The sequence below is a fragment of the Oncorhynchus mykiss genome, chromosome 7, assembly GCF_013265735.2.
Source record: "Oncorhynchus mykiss isolate Arlee chromosome 7, USDA_OmykA_1.1, whole genome shotgun sequence".
NCBI lineage: Eukaryota > Metazoa > Chordata > Actinopteri > Salmoniformes > Salmonidae > Oncorhynchus > Oncorhynchus mykiss.
Window position 1 is genome coordinate 41,519,839 of NC_048571.1, and position 16,913 is coordinate 41,536,751.

The window sequence follows — 16,913 nt, forward strand, 5'->3', positions numbered from 1 at the left end:
TTTACATGTTGCCTTTATATTTTACAGTTTTAACTGTGTATGTTGCTGGTTATTATTTAAGCAATAAGCCACGAGAGCGTGTGGTATATGACCAGCTAAGGGCTGTTCTTAGGCACGACGCAACCCGAGGTGCCTTATTGCTATTATAAACTGGTTACCGACGTAATTAGAGCAGTAAAAATACATGCGGTCTGATATACCACAGTTGTCAGCCAATCAGCATTCAGGGTTTGAACCACCCAGATTATTAAACAGTATAAAAACTGTATTATAAGTGGAAAATATTATGTTAAGTTTCCAACCATACAGTATGTAGAGCAGCAGTAGTAACAACCTGACACAGGGGAAGTGAGAAAATAATAGGAAATGAATCATACAGTAGCAGCAAATGAGTACAAAATGGTTGTTTAATTGAATATATCCACATGAACAGACTGGTATTCAGTACAGTATGAATGGCAATGGCCCTAAGACTGATTGGACTGTACCAGAGTATGTGCCCCTCTGCAAGGGCCCCCTTAGCCTTGTAAATTTGCCCGTTTGTAAGAAAATATTTGTCTGTAACCTTTTCTCAAAAGTCACTAGAAATGAGCATTTAAAACCTGCTTTTCAGGTTGTCAGAGTCACTCCTACGCCCCTGTCTATGATAGACTAATTTATTTTTATTGAAGGGCAACATAAAGACATTGTGTCACTTAGTGCCAAACATTTAGGTCTTCCATCCTCAACTTTCCCCCCCCCGAGACAATTTTAGAGTGATCATGTTGTCACTAAATAGATGCCCATTAGATATCACAATGATGGGAGGAGAATGCAGATGGTGACAAGCTGGTTATTTTAGAAGACTGATGTAAGCAAAGCAAGCGCTTCCCGTTCCCTGTCCACTGTATACTATATGAGATTTGGCAGGACATTTCCACAAGGACACAGTTGCGCTGCCCTTTAAAAAGATTTAGAGACCAATAAAAGCTTTTTCGAAAGTGATTAATGTGACTAATCGTTTTACAATAATGCTCTGTGAGAAAGAAAACAGTCTGCATAATATCCCCTGGTTTACACAGACTATGAAATAGATAAATAATTCCCATGTTTGGCTTGGGGAAGAGTAATGCTGTAATTAGAGGACCTACACCACGGATTCGTTGAGGGCCGAGCCCAGCGCTGACATTAGAGGGGGGGTGGAATCTATCATAATTTAATGAATTACTCAAGAACAGCGAGTAGTAGATTCAGTGAATATCACCTTGTGTGTCAGTGACAATGACAGTGTCACATGTTCAGAGGTATGAGGATGGATGAGATCTGATGTGAATGACAGAAGGATCAACAGGGTTTAATATAGAACAAGTGTGGTATTTTAGGGTCCTCCCAAGGTGACAACAACACTCCAACTAACACCACAGCACAACTTGGCCCGCGACTCCCTACCGTTCTGAGAACATTGCATTAAAATCACATCAATGCCCATTTGCATTTGAAAATGTTGCCTCTTTTAAACACAAACCGAAATCTCATTCATCTTACGGGACGTCTTTAATAAGTAGTTGTGATCGCCACATGGACCTCACTGCCTTCGGTCATTCGTTTGTACCATTTGTTCGGTCTCGATTGGTCATATCCCGCTGGCCCAAAAGGCCTATGTGCACTTGTGAATGTTGATTTGAAAAATCAATCCAGGTTCTCAGCTCCTCTACGTCACGCAACGTCGTGGCCTGGGTTTCACAAAGTGATTCATCTCTCACAGATCAGCCAGAGCCCCACGTAGCCTACAAAACAACCCCCGAGAGTGAAATGACTATGGTGTTGCGTACGGATGCATAATGAAAGTGCCCCATAGTGAAGAATGCTAACTTGGGAGAGCAGCTAGCAGCTTCAGTAACCAGTGATAAATAATAAAGCAAGAGACGACAGCTAGCGTCCATCACACCGTATTCTTTTAGGAACACGTACAATAATAGGTTGACAGGGTAACTGTCACACCAACGGGAGAGAAGACGTTACGGTCCACCTCGGCCGACGACAGTGTTGGTTTCACTTGACTCTCATAGCAGAAGCATTTGTTTTAAATGAATTTCTTTGCTCATTATTGGGCTATATTAGTGTCCATAGTGCAGCTCTCTGGCCCGTGGTAACAGTTGGATGTTAGAGTTGAATTCACTTTCTGTTGTACGTCCATTCCGATGCCGTTTTGACCAGTCGGGTGAGGCATGATGTCCTTTTTTTCTGAAAGTTCACACTCCTAAACTACTGAATACAAGTCAGTCTTTCCATGTCCAGTGTCTCAAGCAGAGTACAATTTAAGTTCTTTATCACTTTTCATTGTAACACCGATGAAACACTGAGCAAAGTGGTCACCAGTTTAGAAGAGAACATAGTTTTAAACCAAGCAAAAACCAACAACACATACACCACCCAACAATCCTAACGCCATCTCTGGTGTGCTCACAGTATAATGTCCTGTGCTGCATTTCCACAACAGATAATGTGTAAATTATTTTCTGTTGGAAAAACTGTCCTCAGCACTTTGGAAGCAGCACAATAGTATTTCCCCAGATCAACACGATCAAACAAAAACATAAATAGGAACTATCCCCTCTCCTGGCCCAACCACTCTCTTAGACTGCCTTCCTATAGAACAGAACCATACAGTACTGCACCATCCAATCCAAATTGGGATATGGCCCCTTGGCAAAAAGTTATTTAGGATGTCACTTTAGAAGGGGTTGTCAAATGAGAACCATGCCAGAGGTAATGGAGGTCAGAAATGAGTCGGGAGTAGGGACTACATATCCCATAATGCAGTTGGCCACTGCTAGATCCTTTGAAAGGCCGGGCGTCAGGGTCAAGTTAGGTCCAACCAATCGGGTCTCTTGTGTGGCTTGCAGGTGTGAACGTCCACTGTGTCTTCGCAGTCCTTGCACTCCACGGCACAGCACCACTTGAACTTGCACTCGCACTTGGTGACTCGTTTGACGCGCATTGTGTCGTAGCCCCGTCCGCAACACATGACCTCGCAGCCGTCCGTGCCTCTGGAAGACTTGTTGCAGACTCTCCCTGCCGTGCCCAGGGAGCCTGTGGAGAGAGCACAAGACAGACCAGCCGGCCCTTGAGTGAAGGGGTGTGAGAATAGGTGTGAGCGGAGGTATTCCCCTTGAGCATTTGGGAGTGAAGCTTAATAGTGACCACAGAAGGATTTAAAAAAATGACCCTGTTGTATCCTTAGGGTGTGAATTCCTATACAATAGATTATTGCTTCACCTTGTAGTAGGCTAGGGGCGTAGCATAGCTCCTTTTCTTAACAGCAATTTACTAGGTGTCAACCTATAACTATAGGCCTAACAGAGATGAGAATAATACCAGTAACACACAATACATCCAAAGTATCATAACCAGAGCCCGTTAGCTGTTCTAGAGCTCTTTGGACGCTCTGCTGAAGTGATAGGACATGAGGGGCGTGAGAGACAGAGATTACCAAGGCAGAGAAAACACAGTTGGAATTAGAGAGAAGTTAAAGGTCAAATAATTTAACTCTGAGCCATGAAGGTATGCAGGCCTTCGGCAGATGAGTCTGTGATTCTCGTAGCTGTATTTGATGCGTAGACTCCTGTATTATCTAGCGTCTGGGTAATACTTTTTACTTAGAGCAACTAAGTTTCTGATTACAATATTTTCCCCAAGTTTGGTGATAAGTACTTAAATAAGGCCCCATACATTTTAATAATGACTAAATGTAATATTATGTTGAATCATATAGTGAAATGTTATTTCTCTTCAAATTAATTTCCACTTAGACATTTCTAAAACTTCTGGGTTTTTCTCTGCCAGGTCATGTGGTGAAGAAAAATTCCTGGCCCTACCTAACATCTATAACTGCATGAGTTGACCCACCTGCTGCTCTGTCCATGAGGCAGTAGTCAGGGGAGTTTTCTACATACACCAGCTCATTCTTGGTGGTTCCCTTGAAGTCCTTGTCAGCCACCATGAATCCTGTGCCATCCTGGTTCATGGTCACCTCAATGGCCGTGTTGTACTTCTTTCGGAGGTAGTCCCCGGTCCTCCGGAAGTCCGACATGGCCAACCAGCAGGTTCTGAGGGCGCAGGAGCCGCTGACACCATGACACTTGCACTCCAGTTTCATAAAGCGCTTCACTGCCTGAAATCAAGAAGGTTGGACAATTTCGTTAGAGGTTGAGACAAAGCCTCACCTGTGGTCAACCTAGTACACTCACTATTCATGTCTAGAGTATTTATAAAAAATCAGTTCAACAGTGGCTTAAATTGTACTAGCAATGTATGTTCAACTGTAGTAACAATGTTGTTACACTGTAGTTAAAGCATATGCTAGTGCTAGTTTAAAGGGACTGCCTGTATCAAAAAAGCAAAACGGCACCTTAACCCCGAAGCCATTGCTCACCATTCGCCCACAGCGGTTGTTGTGTAGATTCATCATCGCCCGAGCGTCTTTCACCATCCTCTCCCTGGCATCGACGAAGGCCTTGGCGAACTTGATGCCATAGTTGATGTTGTCGCTGCAACCGCCCCAGTCAAAGTCGCCCCTGTCGTCTCTAGCTCGCCCTCGCTTGTGGGCGTCGCAGCTGCAGATCTTGAGCTCCCCCTGGCTGCAGGCCCTGGTAATTGCATAGACCACACCCGCCGAGGAGATGGCGTACACAAACGCTGCCTCCCGGCTACCTGGGGTGATATGATGGCAGGAGATTTTGTGTAAGAAGATGTCATTGGGCGATTCCACGCCAGCGGGGGGCTAAATTCTCACATAGGAACTTCATTGGGAGGAAAGGTGTTTAACATCTTTTTTACCTATTGTATAAACATTTCGGGGGAGAAAATAACAATGAAAATTGCCATTTTAGACCCTTTTTAAACCTATACATGCCTCCTGTAAGACCCTATGATCTGTGAACCATACATGATACAGACAACATTTTGGAGTCATTATCCTCCTTATAGTATTCCCTCAATTATGGAGAATGTCCAGATTCTGAAATACACATTTTCACATTCATTTGTTCAACATTAAAAATATGAATATTATTATCTCAAAACTACCCTTTTTGATTTTGCTTATTTTTTTAGACATATTGCTTGTAACAATATACTCTTCAAACACGTGGCCTCAGGCTGGTTTTATATATATAAACGAAGTCAGTCTTATACAGGCAAAGTTTGTTTTGTTGTAGTAACCATGTCGTTACACAGCAGTTGCGGTACATCATCTAGAGCAGATTTCATGCTACGAACACTAACATACGCCCAACTGAAAGCTTTGGACTTGCATAGTCCAAAGACATTGCACAGAAACAAACATGCCTATATTTGATTCAAATCTTGTTTGTGTGTGCTGCGTCCCATGCTATCTGAATGTAAACAGTGTCTACGCTTCTTGAAACTTGGAACACAGACACTGTTACAATGTATATAGAATGAAATATATATAAATATATATGAAATATATATATATAATGAAATATAGAGCACAAACAAATTTGAGTCAAATAGGTTTGGTTGTCTCTGTACAATGTTTGTGTACAATCAGTCCATGTACAGCAGGTTCTGCTTTCTTTTCGTAGTCAACCCTTGTATTTTTGTTTTTTATGTTCTGGAACATAATCCCTGTCTTTAATTTTTGTTCATTTATTTCACCTGCGTTCGTGTCTCACCTGGTCTCATCAGCTCCCTATTTAGTTCAGTTCTTTCTGCTTGTATGTGGTTGACCATTGCCTGCCTGTGACCACGATTCCTGCCTTCTGCGAAGGCTTAATAAACATTTGCCGCGCCCTGCCTGTGAACCTACACATTTTTCTCCCTGAGTATTCATTACAGATACCTCACCTAAAAACGTAATGGATTCAGCGGAGCTAGAGCAGTGCCTAACCCAGCAAGAGGAGCGTATGGAGGAAATCTGCCATCTTCTCCGCCAACCTATCCCTACTCCTCCAATGCCAGGTATCGTAACCCATAGCCCTCCTTCATTCATATTCATGCCTGGAAAATATGACGGTTCACCTGGGAAATGTCAGAGATTTCTGATTCAATGCAGCAAATACATTGAGCACAACCCCACTAACTTCGCCACCAACAAGAGCAGGTGGATTTTGTTGTCTTTACTCACAGGCAAAGCCATGGATTGGGCCACCGCCATATGGACTGCCGACAGCACAGAACTCGGATCCGAGACCCATTTCCACACCGTCTTTAAAGAGGTATTCGATCACTCTCCCTCCGGTCGTCAACAAGAACACAATTCAGCTGCCGAGTATGCCCTCGAGTTCTGCACCATGGCTGCAGGGAGTGGAGGGAATGAGGCTGCTTTTTCTTACCGTCTACCGAAGAGGGCTTAACTTCAGCATTTTCACTTTTGGATAAATAGCGTGCCCAATTTCAACTTCCTGCTACTCATGCCAAGAATATAAGATATGCATATATTAGTAGATTTGGATAGAAAACACTCTGAAGTTTCTAAAACTGTTTGAATCATGTTTGTGAGTATAATAGAACTTATGTAGCAGGCAAAATCCCGAAGACTGACCATTCAGATTTTTTATTTTTTTAGGTTACTGTCTGTTCTGTCTGTTTTAGGTCTCTGTCTGTTCAGTTTCCCAATATCGTTTCATTGGGAAACGATATTTCTTAGGCACTTGTTTGCAGTTCCTACCGCTTACACTGTCACCAGTCTTTGGAATTTGGTTGAGGTTATTCCTTTGTGCAATGAAGAAGTACGGCCATCTAGGAACTGGGTAACACTGTTGAGAGTTGCGCAAGACTTGAAAAGTAGCGTTGGTTTGTTGTCTTCCTGTATTGAACACAGATAGACCCGTCTTCAATTTGATCGATTATTAATGTTTAAAAATACCTAAAGTTGTATTACAAAGTAGTTTGAAATGTTTTGGCAAAGTTTACAGGTAACATTTGAGATACTTTGTAGTGACGTTGCGCAAATTGGAAGCTGTTTTTTTTCTGGATCAAACGCGCCAAATAAATGAACATTTTGGATATATATGGATGGAATTAATCGAACAAAATAACCAATTGTGATGTTTATGGGACATATTGGAGTGCCAACAAAAGAAGCTCACCAAAGGTAAGGCATGATTTATATTTTATTTCTGCGTTTTGTGTAGCGCCTGCAGGGTTGAAATATGCTACTCTCTTTGTTTACTGTTGTGCTATCTTCAGATAATAGCTTCTTATGCTTTCCCCGAAAAGCCTTTTTAAAATCTGATGTGTTGGCTGGATTCACAACGAGTGTAGGTTTAATTTAGTATCTTACATGTGTGATTTAATGAACGTTTGATTTTTATATAATTTTATTTGAATTTGTCGCGCTACATTTTCCCTGGCTTTTGGCCAAGTGGGACGCTAGCATCCCCTATCCTAGAGAGGTTAACAGGGAACTTCAGGCAGAGCTGGCCTGTAGAGTAGACCTTTAGGATTTAAATCAATACATTCGTATGTTCATCTACATCGACCACCTCATCGCCGACCGCTGAAGAACTCTGACACCCAGGAACCCGAAACCTTGTCTTTCCATGATCCCGTCCGAGTCTTCCAGAGCCCATGCAGTTGGGCCATGTTCCTCTCCCATAAATCAAATGTCAAAAGTGGATCCAAGAAGGGCTCTGCCTATACTGTGAAGGGAAAGATCACCTACTCAGCCATTGCCCTGTTCGCCCCCCACGGAGAGATGAGAAGGGTCCCCTCGCTGCCATGCAGGTAGGTGTGTCCTTATTTCTAAATATCTCCTAGAAGCAATTCTCCGTCCCAGTATTAATAACCGTGAAGGGGGTTACCAAGTACGTAGAAGGTTTGATAGATTCGGGAGAAGAGCGTAATTTTATCGATCACCAGCTAGTACAAGAGCTTGACATTGATCTAACACCTGTCAACCCTCCCTTAAGGATTAACACCCTGGACGGGCAGCCATTGGGCACGGGCTTCATCACGCACTTGACACAGAGCGTCACCCTCCAGATTGGAGTTTCCACACCAAAACCATTCATCTCATGGAACTCTCATCCCCCAAACAGCCACTCATCCTCGGACACCCCTGGCTTTGTCGTCAAGACCCTGCCATCTTGTGGCAACAAGGTGAACTATTGTCCTGGTCTTCTACCTGCTTCTCCAGTTGTCTCAGCTTACCCTGCAGAGCCACCACCATTGACGACTCTGCCTCGGGAGTGCCACCCACCATACCATCTGAATATGCCCAGTACAGCAATGTCTTCAGCAAAACCAAGGTCTCCACTCTGTCACCACATCGTCCAGGAGACTGTGCTATTGACTTACTCCCTGGAGTGTCCCCACCAATGTACCATGATTACCCCCTATCTATCCCGGAAAATGAGGCAATGGAGAACTACATTGATGAATCACTCAAACGGTTGAATTCGTCCTTCTTCTTCCCCGGCTGCGTCCAGCTTCTTCTTCTTTGGAGAAAAAAGACGGTGGTCTCCGTCCATGTATTGATTATCGTTCAATGAATGACGTCACGGTCAAGAACCATTTCCCTCTTCCTCTGATCCCAGCGACCCTTGAACAAGTGGGCCGCGACAACATCTATACTAAACTCGACCTGCGAAGTGCATATAACCTTGTCCGTATACGTGAAGATGACGAATGGAAGACGGCCTTTATCACCACTCAAGGGCACTATAAATACCTGGTCATGCCATACGGCCTTACGAACGCCCCCACCGTCTTCCAATCCTATATGAACAAAGTTTTCCAGGATATGATCAACTTTCCAACTTTCCAGGATATGATCAAGCGTTCTCATTGTCTACGTTGATGACGTCCTGATTTACTCCTACTCCCTGAAGGCAGCATGTGCAAAAGGTTCTTCAACGGCTCCTTGACCATAACCTTTATGTGAAGACTGAAAAGAGCACCTTCCATGTAACCTCGGTAAACTTCCTCATTTTTGTACTGACACCTGGAGGGGTCAGCATGGATGAGAATAAAGTCGCCGCCGTCAGTAACTGGCCCAAATCCACCACCGTTAAGGAACTCCAATGTTTCATTGGGTTCTCTAACTTCTATCGCCGGTTCATTCGGAACTTCAGTTCGACTGCCACTCCCCTCACTGCCCTTACCAGCCAAAAGACCAAGACCCTTCAATGGACTGATACCGCCCTGACTGCGTTCAACAACTTGAAACGCCTCTTCACCTCAGCTCGTGTCCTTCGCCAACCTGATCCGACCCTTCTTTTCACCTTGGAAGTGTATGCCTCTGAAGTAGGAGCCATACTCTCTCAATCAGTGGGAACACCTCCCAAATCACATCCCTGTGCCTTCTTCTCCTGGAAGTTATCCCCTGCTGAGAGGAATTTCGATGTGGGGAACATAACTCCTCGCCATCAAGCTGGCCCTCGAGGAGTGGCACCAGTGGTTAGTTGGCGCACAACATCCCTTTATCGTCCTAACAGATCATCGTAATCTGGAATATATCAGAGGGGCCAAGAGGTTAAACTCCAGACAAGCCCGTTGGGCTCTCTTATTCACACGCTTCCATTTTCATGTTACTTACATCCCTGGAAAGAAAAACGTAAAAGCTGATGCTCTCTCCCGCCAGTTTGACCTTCCGACCAGTAACTCAGACCCTACACCCATTCTTCCTCCCTCTTGCATTATGGGACCAGTACAGTGGGTGGTTCACTCGGCCATACAAGAAGCCCTAACCTCAGACCCTGCTCCTCCTGAGACACCAGCTGGGAAGAGTTACATACCAGCAGCTGTTAGACCCCAACTGATGCAATGGTGTCACACGTCCTTAGGGTCAGGACATCCGTGCATTACAAAAACCACTGAACTTCTAGCCCGTAAGTTCTGGTGGTCCTCACTGGCATTCGACGTAAGGGATTACGTACTCTCCTGTCCAGTCTGAGTCCAAACCAATAGCCCTTGTCGTCCCCGTTCTGGAAAGCTTCAACCTTTGCCAATCCCTCACAGACCCTGGTCCCACATAGATGTTGGCTTCATCACAGACCTCCCTGAATTCTCTGGTAACACCACCAACCTTGTCATAGTAGGCCGTTTAAAAAAAATGTGTCGTCTGGTTCCTCTTCCTCATCTACCTAACGCCATGGAATTGGCGGAGTGTATGTTCCAGCAGGTGTTCCATCTGTGTGAGATTCCAGAGGACATCGTCTTTGACCGTGGGCCCCAGTTTGTCTCCCGGGTGTGTCGAGCCTTCTGTGAACGACTGGGGGTCGCCCTCAGCCTCTCCTCCGAGTACCACCCCAGACCCAGGGGCAGACAGAACACCTGAACCAAGAAATAGGGAAGTACCTCTGCCATCAATGTTCTGGCTCTCCACACGACTGGGGTCGGTATGTAGCCTTGGCTGAATATGCTCAGAACTCACTCATGCACTCATCCCTCCGCCTTACTCAGTTTCAGTGTGTCCTTGGTTACCAACCCCCCATGTTTCCCTGGGAGGCGGAGCCTGGTACTGGCCAATCTGTCAACGACTGGTTTCGGCATTGTAAGCGGGTATGGGAGACCACTCACTGGCATCTGCAGGAAGCCTCTAATACCTAGAAACGCTTTTCCGACAGACGCCGCCAACCTACACTACTCTTTCACCCGGACAGCATGTGTGGCTCCGCCTCCCTTGCAAAAAGTTTTGTCCATACTTCATTGGTCCCTTCAAGATAACCCATCACATCAACCCTGTCATGTACAGCCTCCAGTTACCCCGTCAGTATAAAATCTCCTCGTCCTTCCATGTGTCTCTGTTAAAACCAGTCACCTACAGTCCTCTACAGGATGCGTACGTATGCCTACGCCATACGGGCCATCCTTGATTCCAAACGCCTGAGAGGTCGCATCCACTACCTAGTGGACTGGGAAGGTTATGGACCTGAATACTGGTCCTGGGTCCCTGACCAAGACATCCTCGACCCAGAGATGATTCAGGCATTTCACCATAACTGTCCGGATCGTCCCGCTCCTTGAACTTGGGGCCGACCCCCGAACAGACCCACTGGACATCAGCCTTGACGCTGGGTCAGTCCACGACCTTGTCGAACCAGCCTGCCGGACCTCACCCCCGAGGTAGGCATCCGCCTCTGCGCCCCTGCCCGCCCGCTCCACCCTCCTAGGTTGTCAGGAGCCTCCCTTGGGGGGGGGGGGGGGGGGGGGGGGGACTGTAAGGTTCTGCTTTTCTTTACTTAGTCAATCTTGTGTGTTTTTCTCTTTGTTCTGGAACGTAGCCCTGTCTTTCATTTTTGTTCATTAATTTCACCTGGTCTCATCAGCTGCCTATTTAGTTCAGTTCTTTATGTTTGTATGGTTGTTAGGTATTGTTCGTTTTTGACTGCCTACGTGTGTTTGACTATTGCCTTCCTGTGACCACGATTCCTGCCTTCTGCGAAGGCTTAATAAACATATGTCACTCTTTAATTTGCACAGATGGCAGCTTTCTCAGTCACTAGGTATGTTTTCATTTGAGAGGAGAGCAGATTCAGGGTTATTTGGTCTGCTTTTCCCACCCACCTCTAGTTTTCATTCCTCCTCACGCAATGAACCAGAACACAGGCAATATGTCAGGGAGTACGGCTTTGTCTGCCTGCCAGAAACATCTACCCAAATATTTACATCTCCTATTACTGTTTAGACATCACCCTTGTGGATCACTCTCTCTGCTACTAGTTTTCGGAGAATATCCACTTTCTCCAACCCTCCTCATTCCTGGAGAAGGTGAAACTAGATACATTTACTTGCACACATTCTCTCTGGGTATTGTACAACTGGAAATGACAACTAGTACGTTCTCCTGTTACCTTATTGGAGAGGGGCAAACAAAGGAGACAAATATGGAAGGGAACTGTTGTATTATGTGTTGAGCTGAGATATACATAGCTATACCCTTAAGGCTTGAATATGAGTAAGTCTAAAAGGCTAGGAAGCAGTCCCTCACAATGTTCTGCTATTGCCTACAACCACCAATGTGAAAACTTGTATGTGTTGAATCAGATTAATGTGGTGAATCTTACATCCAAGATGCAAGTGATTGAATACTGAACACACAGAGAGAGAGATTAACACACTGAAACAGACTTACTGTGCAGCATGACCCTACCAAAGACAGTGTGGTCTCGGTCCAGCGTGCTGCAGTTCCAGCGATGGTGACGGAACTGGTGCTGGCACTCACGGATCCACTCCTTGGCACCCTCCCCAATAGACTGCATGAGATCCGGGTGGCGCTGGCACAGCTGGCGCTGCTTGTTCACCAGGCCTGGAATGTTGTCACAGATCACCCGTGCACCCAGGGCTCCAATGTACCTGCAGATCAGATAGACAGGTGCATTGTCAGTAGACCAGTAAAACTGCCAGGGACTATTGTTGTGTAAAAACAGATGTCCATTTAAAAAAAAAAACATGTTAAAGAACAAGATACACTACATGACCAAGTGTATGTGGAAACCTGGTCGTCGAACATCTCATTCCAAAATCATGGGCATTAATGTGGAGTTGGTCCCCCCTTTGCTGCTATAACAGCTTCCACTCTTCTGAGAAGGCTTACCACTAGATGTTGGAACATTGCTGCGGGGACTTGCGTCCATTCAGCCACAAGAGCATTAGTGAGGTCGGGCACTGAGGTTGGGCGATTAGGCCTGGCTCACAGTCGGCATTCCAATTCATCCCAAAGGTGTTCGATGGGGTTGAGGTCAGGGCTATGTGCAGGCCGGTCAAGTTCTTCCACACCGATCTTTATAAACCATTTCGGTAATTACCTTGCTTTGTGTATGGGTGCATTGTCATGCTTAAACAGGAAAGGGCCTTCCTGAAACTGTTGCCACAAATTTGGAAGCACAGAATCGTCTAGAATGTCATTGTATGCTGTAGCGTTAAGATTTCCCTTCACTGGAACTAGGGGGTATAGCCCTGAACCATGAAAAAAAGCCACAGACCATTATTTATCCTCCACCAAACTTTACAGTTTGCACTATGCATTGGGGCAGGTAGCGTTCTCCTGGCATCCGCCAAACCCAGATTTGTCCGTCAAACTGCAAGATGGTGAAGTGTGATTCATCACTCCAGAGAACATGTTTCCACTACTCCAGAGTCCAATGGCAGCAAGCTTTACACCACTCTAGCCGACGCTTGGCATGGCTGCTCGGCCATGGAAACCCATTTCATGAAGCTCTAGACTAACAGTTCTTGTGCTGACGTTGATTCCAGAGGCAGTTTGGAACTCGGTAGTGAGTGCTCTACATAGGCATACAGATTTGAAGTTAGGTCGAGAAAGATGTGTGACAAGTTATATTCTTCAAGAATCAATGGGTATTCATCATTAATTGAATTGGCGATTGAACCGCAGGAATTCTATACAAAGTATGCATTTAACAATTCTGTCCTGCTTCATTGTCAATCCCACGCGGTTACAGATGCCATAAATGGTACATCAGAGGACAGTGCTGTTTATGAAATGTGAGACCGTCAGATGCTCTTTCACAGATAGGAAAGAATCCACACAGTTAACTAGGAGAGACCCCTGAGACTAGAACAGAAACACAGAGTGCAGTGCAGCAGCCATACAGTGTGACATTGTCTCCTGTAAACCAACTCTCCCTCTCCCTGCGACGACCGGACATCATTACTGCCAGGCTTAATCACAGCTACATTATTTGTCGTGCCACCGATACAGAAACAGAAAAGTGTTTCCACTCCTGTTATGGTTGTCGTCCGTCCCCCCCCCCCCCCCCCCCCCCCATAAAAAAATCTGCCTCCCTTCCCTGCTGCCTGAGTCTGAGCAATAAAGCAGAGCAGAGGCACACAGTGTTTACTCTCTCCATAGAGAGAGTAGAGAACTGAGCCAAAAGACCCTGACTGTCTCTACGCCTCATACTTAGTTTGGAGAGAGGACAATCAATCCAGCACACCAGAAAACACACTACTTCTTATCTGAATAATCACAATCATGTTGGAAATAACCCCCGGACTATATAAATCATGATTGGATAAATATGTAGATCCTTGGAGAGATCTACCATGTCTCCCCGCTCCGCCTCACTTCACTGTTTAATTGCACTGACTTCTTTTTATAATAATATTTTGTGAGACAGAGAAGCTTTTTCAACAATACCACAGGGATATTTTTATGAAAATATCAATTTCTAAAATGTCTCAAATAAAATGTTAAAAAAATGTTTTAAAAATTAAAAAGTTTTATGTATGTGGTATTATCGTGGTTTGGATGATCAACTATAAGAACACAACTATTTATTTTTTATTTTACCACTAGCTGAAAGCTGGTTTACCATGTTCTGTGCAGTAAGATTGGAGTATCGTGGCATAAGAGCAGTGTTTCACGTGAAGTGGTAGGCACTTCCTTTATTCACCCTTGGTTCTTACCCTCAAGAGAAATCATCAAGGAACACTTTTTCTTGCACCACTGCCTGCACCTCACTTCTAATATGCAAGATTGATAGTGGAAAGTCCCTGAGTCCATGAATCTTCATGAACACCAGACAGTGTGCTGCTGTTGGTTGATCTCACTTGATAGACTATTGATGTTATAAAACTACTATCCAGACACATTCCCCCCTGTGGCTGTTGGAATTGGAGCCTGGCAGCAATTTCTTCACAAGTACCAGCAGGGTATAGGTCTGACTCTAAGGTGTGATGGAAGTATTGACTACAAAGGTTTTATTGTGTTAAACTATTCTTGAATTTGTTTGCCACATAACTGATGTATAACTTTAAGTTATTTCCCAATCTCCTGCATTCCTAGGATAATTCGAATCTCAAATCTTGGGGGTGTGGTACATGGTCATTATACCACGACTAAGGGCTGTTCTTATGCAATACGCAATGTGGAGTGGCTGGATTACAGTCCTTAGCCGTGGTATATCGGCCATACACCACAAACCCCCAGTGCCTTATTGCTATTAGAAACTGTTTACCAAAATAATTAGGAGAGTAAAAATAAATGTTTTGTCATACTCGTGGTATATGGTCTGATATATCAGGTCTTTCAGCCAATCAGCATTCAGGGCTCAAACCACCCAGTTTATAATTGTATATTTAATCCATACTTTATAGCATATATGTATTAGGCCATATGATTTCTCCTAATTTATATTTTGTACTCCTAAATAGCCAACATTAATAGGCCTAACTTTTGTAAGGTCTTGGAACGTCTTATAATTAGCTAATTAAGACAACTGGTCATCCAAAACTACTGGAAACTCATATCTAATCTTGGATGTCAATGACTTCAATTATAGATGTAATCTTGGATAGAAATTATAGGATTATTTCTGCAGCATCAAGTGCATATGAAAGACGCCACTCACCACCAAGAAGAATCTGCTCTAGGTGTGAAGATGAGAAGCAGCAGAATAAAGGTGAAGTATATCCTTGAGGGGTGTCGGGATAGTATCCCATTTCGAGACCCCGTCCTGTTCCTGGAATATCCTCGGGTTTTGAAGAAACAAAACATTTCTAATTTCATGAACAGACGGCATACAACATATAATAAATGATAAAAGTCCTTGGCGATGGTTTGCTGATCATCATTGAGGGAAACCTGTCTATCTAAAGAAGTTGAAACATTCTATCCATCCAGTTTCAAAAGGCTAATTTGATGTACTGTCAGTTCATTGACGCCTTGAAAATGTGTTTTCTAAGTGTTTATCTCTTATTTATCGAGTCAGTGCTTATCAAAAGTCGGTCTAGGAAAAGTAAATCGAATGAAGACACATCTTCTGAGAAACTGTCCCAAATGTCCAAACAGATGTTCTGTTGCCAACGATAACTATTTCCTCTGCTGTTGCGTGTTCTTTTGTAGCCTAGGCTATTTGTTAGACATTCGACGTGAATAGCAGGTGAAGCTGAAAAAGTTGCCAACCCAAACACAGGTATACCAGACGCTGAAAAATGATGACACTGAAAAAAGTCAGTCACTCATCTGTCCGAGGATGAGACAGATAGCTACTCCGCGCTCCTCTTCTCAGTCGGGACTGAAGATGCGCCGCAGGGAAAAAAACACTGCACCAGCATGTCAGCTGTCCATGCCCCCCCTCCCTTTGTTAGACAATTACAAACACTGGTATGTGCACGGTGAGGTGAGGGACTTCGGTATATTTAGATATCGGCATGTAAAAGTTATCTAGCCTACATAGCCGTTTAAATATTGGTGAACCCCATATTGGAAAGATTTTGACATCCTCATTGACTGATGACAAACCGTTTCGATGCGCACTATGAGGAAAATTACCCAAATAGGTTTTTCATCTCAATTACTTAAAAAAAAAAAAAAAAATACCGAGTCATATGGAACTAAAATAATTAAGGAATCGAACTATTTCTTATGCGAATAGGCAATAATTTCCCCTATTGTTCCTTTACACGCACTATAATAGTTAAGAAATAGTAACAGAGCATGTATGATGTGGCTCCAACCAAATGAAAACTGCAGAAATTAGTTCAGGAAATTATGGATGACAGTGGTGATATTCTAGTTTCATGTTGTGTCACATCCTGACCATAGTTCCCTTTTTTATGTCTCTATTTTAGTTTGGTCAGGGCTGAGTTGGGGTGGGCATTCTATGTGTTGTTCTACGTTTTTGTAATTCTGTGTTTGGACTGGTATGGTTCCCAATCAGAGGCAGCTGTTTATCGTTGTCGCTGATTGAGAACCATTCTTAGGCAGCCTGTTAACCCACTATGATTTGTGGGTAGTTGTTTTCTGTGTCTGTGTTTACCATACAGAACTGTTTCGTTTTTTTCATTTATTTCTCTTGTTCTTTTGTATTCTGTGTTCAGTTTAATAAATATATTATGGACACTTACCACGCTGCGCATTGGTCCGATCTCTCATACTCCTCGTCAGAGGAAGAAGAAAATCGTTACATGTTGCTTGGTGTTGGTGTCCTTTTCATCCAATT

At 44.1% G+C, this 16,913-nt stretch overlaps 1 protein-coding gene across 2 annotated transcripts; it reads right to left on the bottom strand.

Moving 5' to 3' along the window:
• Positions 1-389: 389 nt before the first annotated feature.
• Positions 390-16,452, bottom strand: wnt2ba (wingless-type MMTV integration site family, member 2Ba). 2 transcript variants are annotated; one of them, XM_021609274.2, is made up of 5 exons: positions 15,321-16,452; positions 12,101-12,303; positions 4,415-4,692; positions 3,889-4,153; positions 390-3,072 (listed from the first exon to the last, which is right to left on the bottom strand). In XM_021609274.2, the coding sequence occupies exons 1-5, from the start codon at positions 15,476-15,478 to the stop codon at positions 2,843-2,845; spliced, it is 1,134 nt and encodes a 377-aa protein (XP_021464949.1). In that variant the 5' UTR covers positions 15,479-16,452; the 3' UTR covers positions 390-2,842. The 2 variants fall into 2 exon arrangements, with proteins under 2 accessions (XP_021464949.1, XP_021464948.1); XM_021609273.2 differs by having other exon boundaries at positions 12,083-12,303; positions 15,321-16,264.
• Between the last annotated feature and the right edge of the window lie 461 nt (positions 16,453-16,913).